This window comes from Planococcus citri, chromosome 2 (genome assembly GCF_950023065.1).
Source record: "Planococcus citri chromosome 2, ihPlaCitr1.1, whole genome shotgun sequence".
NCBI lineage: Eukaryota > Metazoa > Arthropoda > Insecta > Hemiptera > Pseudococcidae > Planococcus > Planococcus citri.
The window spans coordinates 61594593-61614218 of record NC_088678.1 but is presented as its reverse complement, the minus strand read 5'-3'; the positions used below and the strand labels follow the sequence as shown (position 1 = coordinate 61614218).

Below are 19626 nucleotides of genomic sequence, written 5' to 3'. Positions count from 1 at the left end.
AAAAATCAGTGTTGGCCGTCAACTAAAAATTTGACATAGTTGACGTCAACTTGGCGTCAACTATGTCAAGTCAAAAAACCATAGTTGACATATCAACATATTTTTATGTGTCAACTACGTCAAATTCATTATTATTACAAAAAAACATTGTAAATTTGCCAGTTTTATTAAAAATTTGAAAAATTTGGAAATTTCTACATGACAACATGAGAATGAAACAAGAAATCAAAATCAGAAATTGAAAATAAAAATATAAATTGTTGACATCATGAGTGGCTGGAGGAAATCTGATTTTTTAAAATGAATTTTGATTGGCCAATTCATTTGACATAGTTGACATAGTCGACATGTCAACTATGTCAAATGTCAACTATTCTATTTGACGCGTAAAGGTAGGTACATCACTGATAAAAATTAATGAACAACGACAGCTTCTTCAATGAGAACGAATTTATTTAAACAAATAGTTATGCTTACCTACCTAAATATCTACTGCATAATGAATACCTACTTAAACGCTAAAAACTTATTATTGTCATTTTTTTTATTATTGAGAAATGAAATAATTCTAATCGTAAAATGTACAAGTACCTATACTTGTAATGAGAGCTGTAACTGTAATATTTCTAGTTCGTGAACACATTGCAAAATGTTTGCCAATCGCCTGTTTGATCGTGTATCCAATCCCTCAAGTTTTCGTTATCATTTGTAAATGCTTGTAGAATTTTCCAGTACGTATCTTTTGCTCCAGATTTGATCAAATCTGTGAAGAAAAATTGTCAAGTTAATTATTGGTGCTGAATGATTTTTTCTCATTGGATTTTTAAATATAATTCCTCTGTAGGACTTCATTCTTCTATTATGAAATATTTCTACTTACTGTAAAGTGGAGTACTGTTCAAACCTGAATTTGCAAATCACAAAATTTAAATACGTAAATGAATTCGTCTTTTTTATTTTAGATAACTGCATCATTACTGAGAAGAATACTCGTATTTTACTCGAAATTCTACTTACCCATGGCACAGTCTAGTCGAGCGCAGTTTTGATACACCAGGAACATAGCTGTGAAAAGAATTTATTTATTACATATAGGTAGGTACATAAGTCACTTGAACAAATGAACGTATGTTCTTGGTGAGTTGGTTATTTATTTTGCCATCGAAAACATAATTATGTATTAATGAGCATGAAGCCTAGATAAATATACTTACTGAATAAACGATGATCAAGCTGAGCCAGATCAGCAATTGTTTTTCTGAGTCTATCACTTATATACTTATCCAGGGCTATGTATACTTTACTGTAAGTGACCAGGTACTGTTTTCCAAGTTGGGTGATTGGAGCGATACCGCCTGTAAAGTTTCAAAATACAGGCATAGGAAATATCAATGAAATTTGCTGAAATTTGGTACGTATTTTGGTCTTTGTTTGGCGTTTTACGAGTAGTTGAAAAAGATCAAAACTGCCAAATTAGGAACCAATCAGTAGGAAATCGAGGGTTATACGGCATACTCAAAATTCAGCGGAGCGATTTGAAGGGGAAAAATACAAATTTTCAAGGCTATTTTCACCTTGAAACCCCATGTTTCACGTCCTTGACAAGCCCTCTTTGTGTGAAAATGTAGTCATAAGCTCTGTAAAGGGGCCCAAAAGATGTATTTTGGGTGTGAACGAATCAAAAAACCCAATACATAGCTCCGCTGAGGCGAATCGAGTAAAATGGTCGTCATCACGCAATCAAAATATTGTAAATATATGTGGTTGGTTCAGGCACAGTTTCGAGTCTGTAGTTGTAATGAAACCAAAGGCAATTGAGTCAACCATATTTTTTCGTTAATGCGTGCTTCCAGGCCCAAGGAGATAGTTGTGGCTGAGTCAAACACGATAGTGGGTGTTTTCCGACCCAAGTAAGGACCTGTGGTTGAGTCAAACACAGTTTTCAATCAGTGGGTGTATTCAGACCCAAGTAAGGACCAGGGGTTGAATCAGACACCGTTTTCACTTTCAGTCAGTAGGTGTTTTCAGACCCAGGTTAGGACCAGTGTTTGAAACAGACCCCATTTCAATCAGTGGGTGTTTTCAGACCCATGTTGGGACCTGTGTTTGAAACAGACACTGTTTCAATCAGTGTGTGTGTTCAGACTCAAGTTAGGAACAGTGTTTGAAACAGACTCTGCTTCAATCAGTGGATGTTTTCAGACCCAGGTTAAGACCTGTGTTTGAAACAGACCCCATTTCAATCAGTGGTTCAATCAGTGGGTATTTTCAGGCCCAGGTTGGGACCTGTGCTTGAAGCAGACCCCATTTCAATCAGTGGGTGTGTTCAGATCCAAGTTAGAACCTGTGTTGCAAACAGACACTTTTTCAATCTGATGAAAAAAGACAAAAAGATGAAAAGACAAAAAGACAAAAAGACAACTAAAAGACTAAAAGACTAAAAGACTAAAAGACTAAAAGACAAAAAGACAAGAAAGCGAAAATGCGAATCAGAATTGAAAACAACTGTATGTGGTTGAGAGTTGAGACCAACATTGTTTCTATCAGTAGGTGTTTTCAGACACAAGTGAGGATCTGTGGTTGAATTAGACACAGTTTTCAATTATTGGGTGTTTTCAGACCCAAGTGAGGACTTGTGGTTGATTCAGACACAGTTTTAAATCAGTGGATGTTTACTGTTTTCAGACCCAAAGTCCTCCTTCTTGAAGGCTCCTATATCTCTTCTTGCCTCCTTCCTCCCCCCCCCCGAGACTAAAACTAATCTGTAGGTATAATTTTCAACTTGATGTCATAATCTTTCCTCATTTTTTTTTTTTTTTTTTTGCCATCCACCCTCATAATTCTGCACATTACTCACTTGATGTTTCGTTCTCTTTTTCAAGTTCTGTGAAAAAAAAAAAATGAGAAATAGAAGTCATAAAATGAGTTGGTCAATGGTGAAAGAAGATCAACTATTAAAAAAAATAATGAATTCCTCTAAAAATTAATAATGACGTAGGTGAGTATGAGTACCCAGGTAGGAAGTAGTACTTACTTTGAGAAAAACACTACAAAATTTTTAAATATTTTCAAATGTTTTTCCTCTCTTTTTGTAAATTTTGACCACACCACTGAAGTTAAGTTTTACATACCCGAATAAAATTTTTCTGTGGTGAATCTCTGCGATGGATTTGGAATAGATTCCAGAATTCTGGAATCACTTGTAACTGAATTCATGTTTGAAAAAAAATATAACGATATTTTTTCAACAAAAACCATTCTTATTCTCAAAAATACGTACTTTGGATCAGTTTACTGAATGGTGGTTTTGTAACCTTGTCCATCGCACTACTTAAATAGCTTGTAATTCTGTGCATGAAGTTATTGGTACATTTCGTCAAACACTGTACCGTTTCTAATCCAAAAAAAAAAAAAAAAAAAAGGAAATGAGAGCAAGTGGTTATTAAATTTCAACTTTTATGTAGCATTACAGTTGCGAGGGTTAATTTTTCATTGTCAGTCTACCTACCTTTATTCTCTTTTTCATCTAGAAAATATCGTAAGTAAAATCAAATTAAATTGGTTGTTTTATTTACTGAAGTTTTCGTATCATATTAGGTCTAGGTATTTGTTTGGTTTTTTATGATTTTAAATTTAGACGTACCTACCTGTCAATTCACTGAACTCAACGGTTTCTATTTTAGATTGACACACTCCTATAAAAGAACAAAGTCAAATGAGAACTGGGGCACTTTTTTGATAACTTGCCAATTAATTTTGCATGCCTTTAAATGATAATAAAAGCACGAAACAATGTACCTCTTTGAAAATTTAAGGGTGGAGTATTTAATAAATCTGAGTTTTGTGTTGATCGAGTCCGATAATCTTCAGATCCATCTGGTTTTTCATGTTCTGTGGCTTCTTTAGATCTTTGCCCTAACTTGACGTAATGCTTAAATAGGTTTTCACTATTGGTCTTCGCTAAACATTCCTTTATGGGAGTTCCTTCATAATCTCCTTGAGCTAAAAAGTCAAATACGAATGATTGATTTTTGCGGTTGAGTATAATTATTGAATTCTGTATGATTTAAATATTGGTTTCACCATTATTGCGAATTAAGTTACGAATCTCTTCAGTATCAACTTTTGGACAGAGAACTGTGGAAGAAAAATGTAAAGAGTATTAATGTGGTTAAAGAAAGTCAACGCCTGGTGGAAATTTGTTTTTGAGACATATTTTAAAAGCGATAAATAATGTATTCGAGTTGGAAAAAATTATGGACAATTTGGAAAATTTTCATTTCAAATTATTGCTCGGATAACTGAGAAAAAATTACTTCCGAAATATTCTCCGTCTGTGAAAGTGTGCCCAGTTTTTCGGAAGGATTTCTCTAGAGAAGTTTCTCCAAAGAATTGCCTCATGCAGGAAGTAGCCTCTGTGAAAAAGAAATAGTACCTAATGATTCCTAATTGCTTTAAAATTATTGTTTAGTTCGTCCTTAATATGTATACTTAGTACGTACTTACTTACTCATAATATCTGTATTATTAGCTGCAAAAAATTAAATCAAAATTAGTTGCCAATGTGCATAAATTGGTATCTGCCCATATCAATTTTTTTTAAATAAAGAAATGCCAAACTCACGCAGATCAGACACCACGACTTGAGTTGTCAAATGAAGTGCTGAAATTAAATTTGACAATCCAGTCGATGAAAAAAGTAAACGTCTAATAAATCAGAAGTTAGGATTTCGTTATAATTCAAAAATGATAACTTGGCGAATTTGTGTTTTTCTTACCGATGAAGAGTGAGAGTATGGGGAACTTGAAACTGCCTTTGAAGTTTGAACACATCGTTGATTTGTGAAATGATGATTTTCTCGAATGAAGACTGATGGATAAAATTTTGTCCGAAGTTGGGTGATGTTTTCTTTAATATCTCGAAGTCAGGTTTAGTTTTTTCACAGCTGTTTAAATAACATTCAAGACGTTTTGCTTGACTGCGTACGGTTTTCAGGCTGCTGTACCTATCGTTTTTTTGCGGCAATACCTAGCATTGGTGTAAAATTATTCGAATCGCGAATCGCGAATCAAGTCAGTTTTTTCAATCGCGAATCGCTCATTTCGAATCCACGAATCACGAATTGTAATTTTTTTTTAAAAATCAGTGATGTTTTCCTCTCATTGTTTTTTTCTGACATTGTTTTCAAATTTGATTACAAAAAAAAATAGTAATAATAATGAAGTCGTCGTTTACGAATACGTCAGCACAAAAAGATGAAATCTAGTTCACCATCTTAATTATAAAGTGCTGATGAAATTTATTTTGCCCCTTTCATTGCAATTTTTTCTAAACTGAAGTATCCAAAAATCTTATGGAAGCTCCAGAATGGCTCCGAAACCATCACAAATGGAGTTGAGTAATCAGAAATATGATACAAACTAAATTTAAGCTTTCTACCTCAATTATAAGTAACAATAAATTTTGAGTTTGTAGTGAAAATGAGATCAATTTTTGAGGCATCGAAAATTCTTCAAAAATTGAAAAACGAAATTCAGTTGGCAACTGAAATTTGGCCAGTTGGTGTATTTTTAGATCCTCTTTTCGAACTTAGGAAAATTAACGAACAATGGCTTCTTCAAAGAGAACGAATTTATTTAAATAAGTACGTAGTTATTCTTACTAAATTATCATAATTATTAATACCAAAAACGTATCTACCTACTGCACAATTAACACTTAGGTAAACGCTAAACACTTTTTATCGGCACTCTAAAATTAAAGATAGGTAAATAATTCTAATCATAAAATAATAGCTATATAAATTAATCAATGTATTATCTCTATAGGTACAGCGGAGTACTCTTTAGTGCTGGATTCTAAAAGTAATGTAATTAATGACTTAGATTATTTTATATTTTAGCCTAAAAAATTAATTACTGGTAGGATTCTGGAGCATCCAGATTACCTGCGGATTTTTGAATCCTTCAATTCTTCAGCAAATCGATTGAAAGGACGTGAATCAGCAAAAGCAATTTCTGGAAATTTCTGCCTGATTCGTTCGAAAGGGTCACAAGTATGTCGTAGATATGTATTGCAGTTTGTGCTGAATTTCATTTTGGCCCTTTCTATCGAATTTTTTCCTAAACTGGAAAATTCGAAAATTCACCAGCCCAAATTTAAGCATTCTACCTCTCGATTTGAATAAATTTTGGACTACTTATTTTTGGAAATTTTGAGTTAGGTATTCGTTGAAATTAATTTTCTTTTTAGACATCAAAAATTCTCAAAAAATTTAACACAGCAAGCACCTGAAATTTAGCATGATAATAATGTATTATTTTTGGGTGGTTTTTTGTGGGTGATGTAAAATAAATAAATTACGCATTTTTTAAAAAAAAACGAATTTATTCAAACAATTTCACTTAGGTACCTACCTACTACATATAATATGTACCTACTTACAATTTACATAATGTATATCCACTGAGTATAATTAATAGATACCTACTTAAACGTTAAAAACTTATTACAGGTACTCTTAAATTAAAGACAAATTCCTAGATCGTAATTCTAATCATAAAATGTTTATTTGCCTATTTATTGGCAGCTGTAACTATAACAATATTTCTAGTCAATGAATGCTTTGCAAAATGTTTTCCAATCCCCTGTTTGGCGGTCTATCCAATCTCTCAAGTTTTCGTTATCATTTGTAAATGCCTGCAGAATTTTCCAATACGAATCTTTGGCTCCAGATTCGATTAAATCTGCGAAGAAAATTTTTTCAAGTTGATCATTATGGTGCCTTTAATAATTTTTTCACATTGGTTTCTATAGGTACATAAACATAATACATTTATAATAAATTATTTCTACTTACTGTATAATGGAGCACTGTATGAACCTGAATTGTAGATCGAAAAATTGTCGGATGTAATTAGGTTTTTTTATATTTCAGATACAAGTACATTATTGCTGAGAAGAATTATACTCAAAACTCCACTTACCTATGCCACAGTCTAGTGCAGCGCAGTCTCCATACACCAGGAGCATATCTGTAAAAATAATTGATCAATATTACAATTTAGCTGAACAAAATATGGACGCATGTTCTTGGTAAGTTAATTGACTTATTTTGCAATCGAAAACAAAAATACAGTATAACGAGCAAGAACCTTAAACATACTCACAAAATAAATTATGATCAAGATCAGCCAGATCAATAATTGATTTCCTTTCTTCGTCACTTACATACTTATTCAGGGCTGTGTATGCTTTAGAGTAAGTGACCAAATACTCTTTTCCAATTTGGGTGATTGGAACGGGACCTGTAAAATTTCAAATCTTGATATGTGAGGTATAGAAAGCTGAATTTCGGTACACCGATGCATTAAAAAAATCAGAATTTGAAAAAAAAAACAGGACTATTTTGAATCTTTTACCAAAAAACTAGAAAATTTTTCAGATTTTTGACAAAAATTAGAATTTGTCAAATTTTTGGAAAAAATCAAGACTTTTCTGGTATTTTGACAAAATTTGAAACTTTTTTAAAACAGTTCTGATGAAAAATCAGAATTGTTGGAAAATTGCGACACTTTCGAATTCCTGGAAAAACTTAGAGGTTTTCCTAAGAAATCGTGATCTTTTTCAAATTTCTGATAAAAGTTGTTACTTATTCATTAAAATCCTGAAAAAAATCAATTTGAATCACCTGCTTGGAAATTAAAATTTTTTCAAACTGGCGAACATTGAGACTTTTTTCAAATTAAGTAACTTAAACAAAAAATAAGGTTTTTTTCAAACTTTGTTAAAAATTAGCACAGATTACCCCATTTTTTTAAACTTCTGAAAAAAAATCAAGTCGATTTCAGCATCGAGACATTCTGAATTTCTATAAAGAATTGAGGAATTTTCTCCAATTCTGGCTAAAAAATCGGAACTTTCTCAAATTTCTGATAAAAATCATGATTTCTTTGAAATTCCGAAAAAAAATCCGGAACTTTTTAAAATTTCTGGCAAAAAATCAAGACTTTTTGAAATCTCTCGCTTGAAATGCAAGGTTAAAAAAACATTTTTCGACTAGAATCAGGACTTTTATATCAATTGCTGGCAAAGAATCATGTTTTTTTTCGAACTCTGGCTAAAAAATCAAGAATTTTTCTTTCTGACAAAAATCATGACTCCTTTGAAATCCTAAACAATGAGGACTTTCTTGACTCTAGTCAAAAACCGGAACTCTTTTTTTATGGCCAAAAATCTTGACTTTTTTGAAAACTCGACTAAAAATCAGGACTTTTCTTCAATTTGTGGAAAATGGATACTTTTCGAATTTCTGGCAAAAATCGAAACTTCTTTGAAATCCTTAAAAAAGCAAACTTTTCTTAAATCTTAGAAAAACCAACACTTTTTTTGAAATTTTGGCAAAAATCATGTTTTTGGGCAAAAAACCACGATTTGTTTGCAGTTTTGACAAGAAAGTAGGACTTTTTGGGTACCTATAGTAAATTTTACGCAAAAAATACATTTGATGGGCACTTCCGATGAATCTTGTTAGGGTTCAAACGTTCAAACCTCTGTTTTTGTCTCATCACTGCAGGAACATCGTTTGATCAGCACAGGAAATTGATATGTTTTTTCTTTTGTAATCCACCCTAATAATTATACAAATACTTACTCAATGTGTCGTTGGCCTTTTCAAGTTCTGTGCGAAACAAAAAAAAAAAATGAAACACAAAAATCATCAAAGAAGATTAATTGAAAAAAAAATGGATTTCTCTATAATTATGTTATCAGTGGCGTACTCGAGGCTAGGTACGAGTACAAATGAAATGCTATAGGATGGTACATAATTGCCTATACTTTGAAAGAAAAAAAAACACTAGAAATTTTTTTCTGTAGTTTTTGAAATCTCTCTCCTCTTTTTTGGTAAATTCTGACTATGCCTCTGAGCTGAATACATACTTACCCGAAGAAAATTTTTCTGTAGTGAATTCCTGTGATGAATTTGGAATACATTTCAGCATTCTGGGGTCACCTATAATTTATTTTTTTAAACAATAGATATATGTAACGATATTTAAAAAAAAAAAAAAAAAAAAAAAAACATTCTTATCCTCGAAAATACGTACTCTCGATTTGTTTACTTAATCGTGAATTCATAACTTGGCGTATCGCCTTTCTTAAATAATCTGTAATTCTATTCATAAAATTATCGGCACATTTCGTCAAGCACTGTACCGTTTCTAATCCATGAAAAAGTGAAAAAAAAATAAATAAATAAGAGCAAGTGGTTATTAAAATAAAATTCAATGTTCACACAGAATTAGTTGAGAGGATAAATTTTTTCATTTTCGGTGCCTACCTTTCTTCTCGTTTTCTTCTAAAAAATAAATAAAAGCGAATAAAATTAGTTGTTTTTACTGAAGTTTTCATGTTATAGAATTGAAGCGTGGTTTTCCAAAACGCATTAAGTCCCAAAAGTAAGTTCCGAGAAAAAGCATAAAACATACTCCTATTTCATTAGAGGGCTTATTTTGAGTATGCAACCAACCTAACATTGAAGTTTAGGTATAGCTTGATATGATCCAACACGCGGTGTTGAGTTGAATGTTGCACAAGAGATTCAACAAGTGTTGAAAAACATGGACTTAATGCGTTTTGGAAAACCACTAGACGTTTTATGTTGAAAAATGAGCATTCATTCAGGAAAATTATGAGCTAACTATAAGATAATTATAAAAATGAAAGTACCATCTTGTAGGAAAATCAATTTCCAACAAAATGGTTCCTACTACTAATGTTTATTTTCAATCGCGAGTGCACAAATTGAAGAATTAAAAATAACACCACGCGAAAAGTACATTTTTCTGCCTTTTCTCCTTTCCAGCTTGCATATTACCATTCAATTCAAAACCTCTTATCAAAAATTATGTTTGTATTTCACTTCTGAGGAATTGTGATTTTTTGAAAGTTTTTGCCTTATATTTTCGAATTTCGTTGATGATATTGATGTCGTTTTCTTGTGATTCGATACTGCTGAGCGCGAAATTCGTATGAAAAAGATTCCATGTTGTAAAAGCAGCTTAATTTTGAAAATGGTGGAAATTTAGGAGAGGGCTGAGTGAGTATCGAATCATAAGAAAACAACGAAAACGACACCAAATTCATCAAAGTACATAACTTTATTTCAAAAATGAATAGAAATTCAGGAGGGGGCTGAGGGCTCCGGATGGGCAGTTTCAGTGTAGGAGAAAATTTGACGCCATATTCGTGCTCAGTGGTATCGAATTGTAAGACAACGACACCAACGTCATCAAAGTAACTTCATTCCCAAAATAGTGAAAATTGAGGTGGGGCTGAAGGCTCCGGAGGGGCTGTGGGGGTGTAAAACAAAATCTAACGTCATATTCGTGCTCAGCGATATCGAATCATAAGAAAACGACACCCTACTCGTTAATAGTCATTTTCCCCAAAATTCCCATTTCACCCCCCCCCCCCACACACACACACACACATTTCCCAATTTTCTAACATGGCGCACCACCGCAAAAATTTCGAAAAAGGTATGGGGTCAAAAATACGTCTAAAAAAGGTGTTTCTAAAATGTACTTCGCAATCGTCATTGTTAAATACCATAAAATAAGTTAAAAAACTGAAAACGTCATTTTTGAGGGGTAAATATGGGGGGAGGGGGTTGAAAATTTTTGTGGCGATACTTCCTAAGGGTGCACATATACAACATACTATAAAATTTTAAAAATCAGTTCGTATGGGAACAAGCGATTCTACAAGCGTTAAAAAACATGGACTTAATGCGTTTTGGAAAATCAAGCGCATTTCAACAATTTCACAAAAAGCTGGAAAGAACATGGATAAAATAGGTATTTTAGGTAGGTATGCGTCTCAGATGATGTGTCCTGACGTCACTAACCAAATGGCGCGAAAAAATCAATTTCGAAAAAAACGGACTTAATGCGTTTTGGAAAACCACGCTTCAATTGTATTAGGCTGATTCGTTTAAGTATTACGTATGTTAATGAATCTAGACGTAGCTACCTGTCAATCGATCGAAGCCGATGGCTTTTACTCTAGATTTACACACTCCTAAAACAAGAAAATCGAGTATGGAGCATTCTTTTATAAATCAGCCTACCTATTCATATTTATAATATGTAATATGGTGAAATTAATTGGCAAAAGCACGAAACAGCGTACCTATTTGAAAATATAAAATTGGAGTATTTAATAAATCTGAACTTTGTGTTGATGGGGTCTGATGATCCTCATACCCAGCTGGTTTTTCATGCTCTGCAGCGTTTTCAGAGTTTTGCCCCAGCTTGACATAATGCTCAAATAGGTCATCACTGTTGATCTTTGTTAAACATTCCTTTATGGCAGTTCCTTCACCATCTTCCTGAGCTAAAAAGTCGAACACAAATGATTGATGTTTATGGTTGAGTACAATATTATTGAATTTTGTACGATTTAAACAGATTTTGGTTTCACCTTTGTTGCGAATCAAGTCACGAATCGTATTAGAATCAATTTCTGGGCAAAGAACTGCGAAAGAAATGTAAATAGTAGGTGCGTTCTTTTTACCTCAACTTATTCAACTGTTGACAAAAGTTGAGAAAAGTTGAGTTTTGGTCGTTCTTTTTACTCAGTTGAAAAAGTTGTTGACAACGATGACATCACGGATTTCAACAGATTTCTGTTGAGTGCGTTCTTTTTACGTAAAATTTAAACAGTTTAACTCAACTTTGTAAACTGCTCCAGAGCAGTTTACAAAGTTGAGTTGAATTAGTTGAGGAGTTTGTTTATGTTTATCTGATGTACCTCGTGAATTTTGTTCAGCACTCTAGTAAAAGTCAACAGTTTAGTGTTTTTTGTTCTTTTTGGAAAGGAGTTTTGTTGAAAACCAAGTCAAATTTATTAATTGTGACGTCGACGCTGTTTCAACTCAATTTTTTAAACATAAACTAGTTGAAAAATTATCCAACAGTTGACGGTAAAAAGAACGCACCTAGTATTAATGTGGTTGAAGAAAGTCAACGCCAGGTGGAAATTTGTTTAGTGAAAAAAATTACGTCCGAAATATTCTCCGTCTGTTAAAGTGTATTCACCTAGAAAAGTGTTTCCTTCTAGGAAATGCTCTCCAAAGAATTGTCTCATGCAGGAAGTAGCCTCTGTGAAAAAAGATAACGATATTTCCTGATTGCTTTAAAATTGTGTATTTCGATCTTAATATTGATGTGTACTTACTTCTAAGATCCGTCTTAGCTGCAAAAAATTTAATTGAAATTAATATAACTATAATAGGTAGGAAATTTTAAATAGTGAGATCCGAACTTACGCAAATCTGCCAGCACGAATTGATTTGTCAAATGAAGTGCTGAAATTAAAGATGACGATTAAGTTGATGAAAAAGTTATAGGTGTCTATATGAATCGATAATAGGATTTTTTTTATAGGTAAGTATTCGAAAATAATTATGACGAATTTGTGCTTTTCTTACCGATAAAGAGTGAGAATAAGGTGATCTTGAAACTTCCTTTGAAATTTGAACCCATCGTTGATTTGTGAAATGTTGTTTTCTCGAATGAAGACTTTGAGAGTAGCGTGTTCGTTCGAGAAGCTGCGAGACTTACTGCGACTGATGGATAAAATTTGATCGGAGTTGGGTGACGTTTTCTTGAAAATCTCAAGACCAGGTTCAGTCTGTTCGTACCTATCTGTTTAAATAACATTCGAGATGTTTTGTTTGACTCATTGACTGTGTATGGTGTTCAGGCTGCGGTGTAATTTTTCAACAGGTATTCGGTTGAAAATGAACATGAACATGATATGTTCAACCATAATATGGGGGGGGGGGATTAATAGGTAGCATTGATGGTTGTTTTTTAATCAATTTTAATATTTTTTGACATAAATTTAAGCTGGTAGATTCGTAAAAAAATTCTGATGTTTTCTGAAAAAGCTCGTAAAACAGAATTTTTCAGATTTTTTTTACAAGGGAGAGGTATCTTTTTTCGCATTAAAAAAATTGTACCGGATAAAATTAGATCAAGAGAGCTGCAATACTTACTGCGACCAATGTACGAAATTTTGATCGAAGTTGGGTGATGTTTTCTTCAAAATATCGAGCCAGGTTTCGGTTTACTTATTCGCTTCTGTTTAAGCAGTACTCTATACGTTCAAAATGTTTTCCTTGATGTACATTTATGGTGTTCAGACCGCCGTATGATATTTGAACAGGTGTTCGTTAAAAAATAATACCTGGGGGAAAAGAATGAGTCATTCCTATGTTCACGTTTAGTATGAGGTCTGAAAATGCAGAATATAAATTTTCTGGATCCGTTTTTTCACCGTAATTGCAATTTGTCCTCAACTTTGACCATGGTCGAGCCCATGACTGGAACGTTGGCTCAATCAGCTTCAAAATTTTTGCACCAGACAAATAGGAATTAAAAGAAGAGTCCGAAATACAGCTCGAGCCATAATTTTAGCTTCTAAAATTTATTCTTCGATTTGTGGCAAATTTATAAGATTTCGAATTTGGTTCATCGTTTCTGAAAAAATCAATAGGTACATATTAGATGAAACTGAGATGAAACGCTGGAATTTAGTTTATACTCTATTTTCAACTCCCTGAATCAATTTTTGATGGGTTTGAGTCGTTCATGAAATCTCTGGCTGATTTTTATGTTCTCTTGTTTTATGTAAAAATGCCATAAATAGGGTCGAAATGAAATTCTGTTCCTATAACAACTCTGACGTATAATCTCAAATAATTTTATTTCAGACTGGCCAATCGCCCCTCCAGGTGCACCTCCGGAGCTAAAAAAATTTGCGAGTAACTTTCGACTCAAAATAAAAGTCCCTGCTGAAGTCGACTTTTTTTTCGCGATCTACTCCAATGCATTATCTCTACTTACTGTACAGCAGAGTACTCTCTATGAAAATAATTACTTTGATCATTTTATATTTTGGCCTGAAAAATTAATTACTGGTTGGATTCTGGAGCATTCAGATTACCAGCGGATTTTTGAATCCTTCAATTCTTCAGCAAATTGATCGAAAGGACGAGAATCAGCAGAAAAAAATTCTGGAAATTTCTGCCTGATTCGTTCGAAAGGGCCACAAGTACGGTGTATGTATTGAAGTTTGTGCTGAATTTTATTTTGGCCCTTTTAATTGCAATTTTTCCTAAATTGTAAAATCCAAAAATTCGCCAACAATGGATTTGGTTGATCGTAAATGTGGTGTAAACCAAATTTAAGGTTTCTGCCTCGATTTGAATAAATTTTGAGCTAAGTACTTATTCATGGAAATTTTTAGTTGGGTACCTATTCATTGAAATTATAGTTTCTTTTTTTTAGAGTTCAAAAATTCTCAAAAAATTAAAAGAGGCTGAATTTATTCAAATAATTTAACTTACAGGGTACTTACTATAATACCAATATCCAGTGAGTATAATTAATAGATGCCAGTATACTTAAACGTTATAAAAACTCATTACAGGCACTCTTAAATTAAAGACAAATATGTACCTACTCGTAATTCTAATCATAACAGAATTATACCTAAATTTATCAATTTAATAGCAGCTGCACCTAAACAAATTATTTCTATTCTATGAACGCTTTGCAAAATGTTTTCCAATCGCCTGTTTGGCGGTCCATCCAATTCCTCAAGTCTTCGTTATCATTTGTAAATTCCTGCAGAATTTTCCAGTACGAATCTTGGGCTCCAGATTCGATTAAATCTGTGAAGAAAAATTGTCAAGTTCATTACTTTTGCTGAATGATTTTTTCACATTGGTTTTTAGAAAAGGAATTCCTCTACAGGACCCCACTACCCTACTATAATAAAATATTTCTACTTACTGTAGAGCGGAGTACTGTTCAAACCTGAATTTGCAAATCACAAGATTTAAATAATATGTCAATTGACCTTTTTATATTTTAGGTAACTATAGGTACCTACATCATTGCTGAGAAGAATACTTGTATTACATCTACTAAAAACTGTACTTACCCATGGCACAGTCTAATTGACCACAGTCTTGATACACCTGGAGCATAACTGTGAAAAGAATTTATTTATGGGGACTATGTTATATAATAATTGAACGGAAAAAAAGTGGTTTGCACTACGAGTTAGGTACTATTTGAACGATAAAACGTGGTTTAAGAACGACAATTTTTAGGTTGTACGCTCATCGATTTTTAAATGATACATAGAAAGGTGTTAGCAGTTAGCACGATATTTATTTTCATTGATAAGAGAATAAGGTGTTAACACTCATTCTTCTGTGAGATAAGATGGCCTTTTTTGGTCGCTCAATTCTTGAAAGTTGCAAGTCCATAATTTTTCGTACTCCCTTCCCACTCCAAACATCCAAAAAAATTTATTATCGCGTTCAAGAAGTCTTCTTTTTATTTCAAAATTGTCAAAGAAGTCCAGTTTTTGCCAAATTTTCTTCGGTAAGTATAAAGTAAAGTGATATAAAGTTTTTTTTTTACCAAATTTACCCAAGTCAATAAAGGTCAGTTTTTGGAAAAGTAGGTAGGTAATCAAAAAATGTCAATTTTTGAAGAAAAAAGTTCAAAAAGCGTACATTTAATTGAAAAATGTTCATTTTTGGCACAGTTCTAAAAAAATGCCCATTTTCATCAATATTTTTAAAAGTGTCCATTTTTGGTAAAATTGTCAAAAGGGGCAACTTTTTGCCGAAATTGTTCAAACAATCCTGTTCTTGCCAGGATTACTCAAAAAGATTATATTTTTGCTAAAATTGCCAGAAAATTCCCGTTTATTATCAAAATTATCAGAGTGTCAATTTTTTGCGAGTAGACAAAAATTGTAATGTTTTTTCGTTAAAATTCTCAGGAAGTAGTTCGTCTGATAAAACAGTACAGTGGTCGTAATTTTTGTCAAAATTGAATTTAAAATGCATTTTTCGCCAAAACATCTAAAAAGCACTGATTTTTGCCTTGCTTGCCTGAAAGGTCCTCTTTTTGTTTTTCGAAGTTTGCCATACAACTTCATTTTCTATTCGCATCATGGAAATGGCATATTTTGTCGTTCGTTTAGCAACTTCTTAATTTGGTTAAAAACTAACATAATTATGTAGGTACTTACTGAATAAGTGACGATCAAGGTTATCCAGATCAGCAATTGATTTTCTGACTCTGTCATTTACATACTTATTCAGGGCTATGTATAGTTTACTGTAAGTAATTAGATACTCTTTCCCAACTTGGGTGATTGGAACGATACCTGTAAAGTTTTAAAATACTCGCATGGAAAATTGTCAACGAAATTCGCTCGAATTTGGTAGGTACATATTTGGTCCTTGTTTGACGTTTTAGGTGAAAAAAGTCAAAAACGTAAAATTTGACGTATTCATTCAACTTTTCAACCTCTCCCCGCCACTTTGCAGATAACAAAAGGTGGCAATTTTCGCCAAGACAAGTCGGGTAGTTGTTAGGGTTTAAAAACCGTGGCTTTTCTCTCGAAAATTCCTCTTTTTTGAGGACTCATACATATATCTCTTTCAGTCTCTCCTCCGATGCTAAAATTAATATGTGTGATTTTCAACTCGATGTCAATATCCTCTCATATTTTGCTGCGATGTACCCTATATTAATTATACAAATTACTCACTCAGTGTTTCATTCTTTTTGTCGAGTTCTGTGAAAAAAAAAATGAAAGATAGAAGTCATAAAATGAGTTAGGTGGTTAATGAATGTCAATTATTTATTTTCAAGTCTTTTTCCTCCCTTTTGGCAAATTCTGACTACGCCACTGAAGTTAATACAATACATACTCGTATGTACATACCCGAATAAAATTTGTTTTTGGTGAATTCCTGCGAGGAATTTGGAATATATTCCAGCATTTTAGGGTCACCTGTAATTTATTTTTTTTAATGAAACGTTATTTCTTCAAAGAAAATCCATTCTTATTCTCGAAAATACGTACTCTGGATCTGTTTATTTAATGGCGAACTCATAACTTGTTGTACTACACTATTTAAATAGTCTGTGATTCTGCGCATGAAATTATTGGCACATTTCGTCAAACATTGAACCGTTTCTAATTCATAAGGAAGTGAAAAAAAAATGTAAGCAATTTATGTATGTAGAACTAGGTAGACTTAGTTGCGAGGTTTTTTTTTCATTTTCTGTAGGTACCTACCCTTCTTCTCTTTTTCATCTAAAAAGTATAAAATACAATTAAATTTGTTGTTTTATTTACTGAAATTTTGATGTTATATTCAGGTCTAGATATTTGTTTGTTTTTCTATGTAAGATTTTGAATTTAGACGTACCTGTCAATCTACTGAACTCGGTTTCTATTTTAGATTGACACACTCCTATAAAAGAACAAAGTCAAATGAGAACTGGGGCACATTTTTGATAACTTACCAATTTATTTTTCATGCCTTAAGTGGAAAAATTACGTATTAATGGTGTACCTATTTTGAAATTTACGGCTGGAGTATTCAATAAATCTGAGTTTTGTGTTGATGGAGTCTGATGATCTTCAGATCCATGTGGTTTTTCATGCTCTGCCATTTTTTCAGCAGGGCTTTGTAAATCTGAGTTCTGTGTTGATGGAGTCTGGTGATCTTTAGTTACAGCTGGTTTTTCATGCTCTTCAGCTTCTTCAGATTTTTGCCCTAACTTGACGTAATGTTCAAATAGGTTTTCACTATTGGCCTTGGCTAAACATTCTTTTATGGCATTTCCTTCATAATCTCCCTGAGCTAAAAAGTCAAAAACGAATGGTTGATTTTTGTGGTTGAGCAGATTTATTGAATTCAGTATGATTTAAATTTTGTTTTCACCATTGTTGCGAATCAAGTCATGAAGCTCTTCAGTATCAACCTCTGGGCAAAGAACTGCGGAAGAAATAAGGTGAGTAAGTATTAATATGGTTGAAGAAAGTCAACGTCGAGTGGAAATTTGTTTTTGGGAAATATTTTAAAAGCGATAAGTATTCGAGTTGGAAAAAATTATGGACGATTTGGAAAATTTCCATTTCAAATTGCACCGATAAGTAAGTGATGAAAAATTACTTCCGGAATATTCTCCGTCTGTTAAAGACGTGTATTCTCCCAGAAAAGTGTATCCTTCTAGGGAAGGCTTTCCAAAGAATTGTCTCATGCAAGAAATTGCCTCTGTGAAAAAAAATAGTCACGATTTACTTCTGTAGATAAGTCCCAATCGCTTTAAAATTGTGTATTTTGACCTTAATATCGTAGGTCTAGGTACTTACTCCTGAGATCCGTATTAGCTGCAAAAAATTTAATCGAAATTAGTATAAGGAGGTACCTACCTACATATAATAGGTAATTTCAAAATAGTGAGATCCAAGCTTACGCAAATCTGCCACCACGAATCGATTTGTTAAATGGAGTGCTGAAATTAAAGATGACAATTAAGTTGATGGAAAAATTAGGTGTCTATGAATCGATAGGTAGGATTTTTTTTTATTCGAAAATACTCATGTAATTGGCGAATTTGTGCTTTTCTTACCGATGAAGAGTGAGAATAAGGTGAACTTGAAGCCGCCTTTGAAATTTGGACCCATTGTTGATTTGTAAAACGTAATTTTCTCGAACGAAGATTTTGAAAGTAGCGTGGTTCGTTCGAATAGTTGTAAGACTTACTGCGACAGATGGATAAAATTTTGATCAAAGTTGGGTGACGTTTTCTTGAAAATGTCAAGGCCAGGTTCAGTCTATTCGTAGGTACCTATCTATCACCTGTTTAAATAACAATAATGATGTTTTGTTTGACTCATTGACTGTATAACTATGGTGTTCAGGCTATCGTGTAATTTTTCAACAGATATTCGCTTGAATAAATGTATAATACCTGGTAGAAGTTAATGATTGATTTTAAAATGATTTTAATATTTTTTTGACGAAAATTTGAGCTGGTAGATTCGTAAAAAATTTAGGTTTCTTCTGAGAAGTTCGTGAAAGCGAATTTTTCAGATTTTCTTACAAGGTAGGTATCCCATTTCGCATCAATTACTTACATAGGTATTGTGACTAACGTATGAAATTTTGATCGAAGTTGGGCGATGTTTTCTTCAAAATATCGAGCCTGGTTTCGGTTTATTCGCTTCTGTTTGAGCAGTACTGTACGTTCAAAATATTTTTGCTTGAAGTGCGGTGTTCAGACTGCTGTATCATATTTGAGCAGGCGTTCATTAAAAAATAATATCTACGTAAGATGAATCCATCGTTCCAATATTCACGTTAGTTAACTATGAGGTCTGAAAATGCAGAATATTAATTTTCAGGAACTATTTTTTCGTCGTGATTTCAATTTGTCTTCAACATTGACCATGATCGAGCCCATGACTAGAACGTTGGCCCAATCAGCTTCAAAATTTTCGCACCAGATAAATAGGAATTAAAAGAGGAGTCTGAAAATACAGCTCGAGCCCTAATTTTAACTTCTAAAATTCATTCTTCGATTTGTGGCAAATTTTTAAATGTTCGAAATTAGTTAATCTTTTCTGAAATTTGGTTTATACTCTATTTTCAACCGCCTTCCGTATCGATTTTTGGTGGTTTGAGTGGTTCTGAAACCTCTAGCTGATTTTTATTTCTCCTTTTTTTGTAA

The 19626-nt window shown here is 32.9% G+C and overlaps 1 protein-coding gene and 1 long non-coding RNA gene across 2 annotated transcripts; both read right to left on the bottom strand.

Moving 5' to 3' along the window:
• Nucleotides 1–8151: 8151 nt before the first annotated feature.
• LOC135833959 (uncharacterized) lies at nt 8152–10262 on the bottom strand. Its single transcript, XR_010556601.1, has 3 exons — nt 9109–10262; nt 8946–9014; nt 8152–8681 (listed from the first exon to the last, which is right to left on the bottom strand). It is a non-coding gene; the product is annotated as an uncharacterized LOC135833959 (long non-coding RNA).
• Nucleotides 10263–14379: 4117 nt separating this feature from the next.
• LOC135833958 (uncharacterized) lies at nt 14380–18713 on the bottom strand. Its single transcript, XM_065347793.1, has 15 exons — nt 18526–18713; nt 18370–18408; nt 18266–18283; nt 18066–18167; nt 17835–17888; nt 17463–17753; nt 17316–17360; nt 17183–17200; nt 16967–17080; nt 16826–16894; nt 16649–16675; nt 16124–16261; nt 15017–15064; nt 14866–14889; nt 14380–14744 (listed from the first exon to the last, which is right to left on the bottom strand). Exons 1-15 carry the CDS (start codon nt 18578–18580, stop codon nt 14608–14610), a joined length of 1179 nt encoding a protein of 392 aa, XP_065203865.1. The 5' UTR covers nt 18581–18713; the 3' UTR covers nt 14380–14607.
• Between the last annotated feature and the right edge of the window lie 913 nt (nt 18714–19626).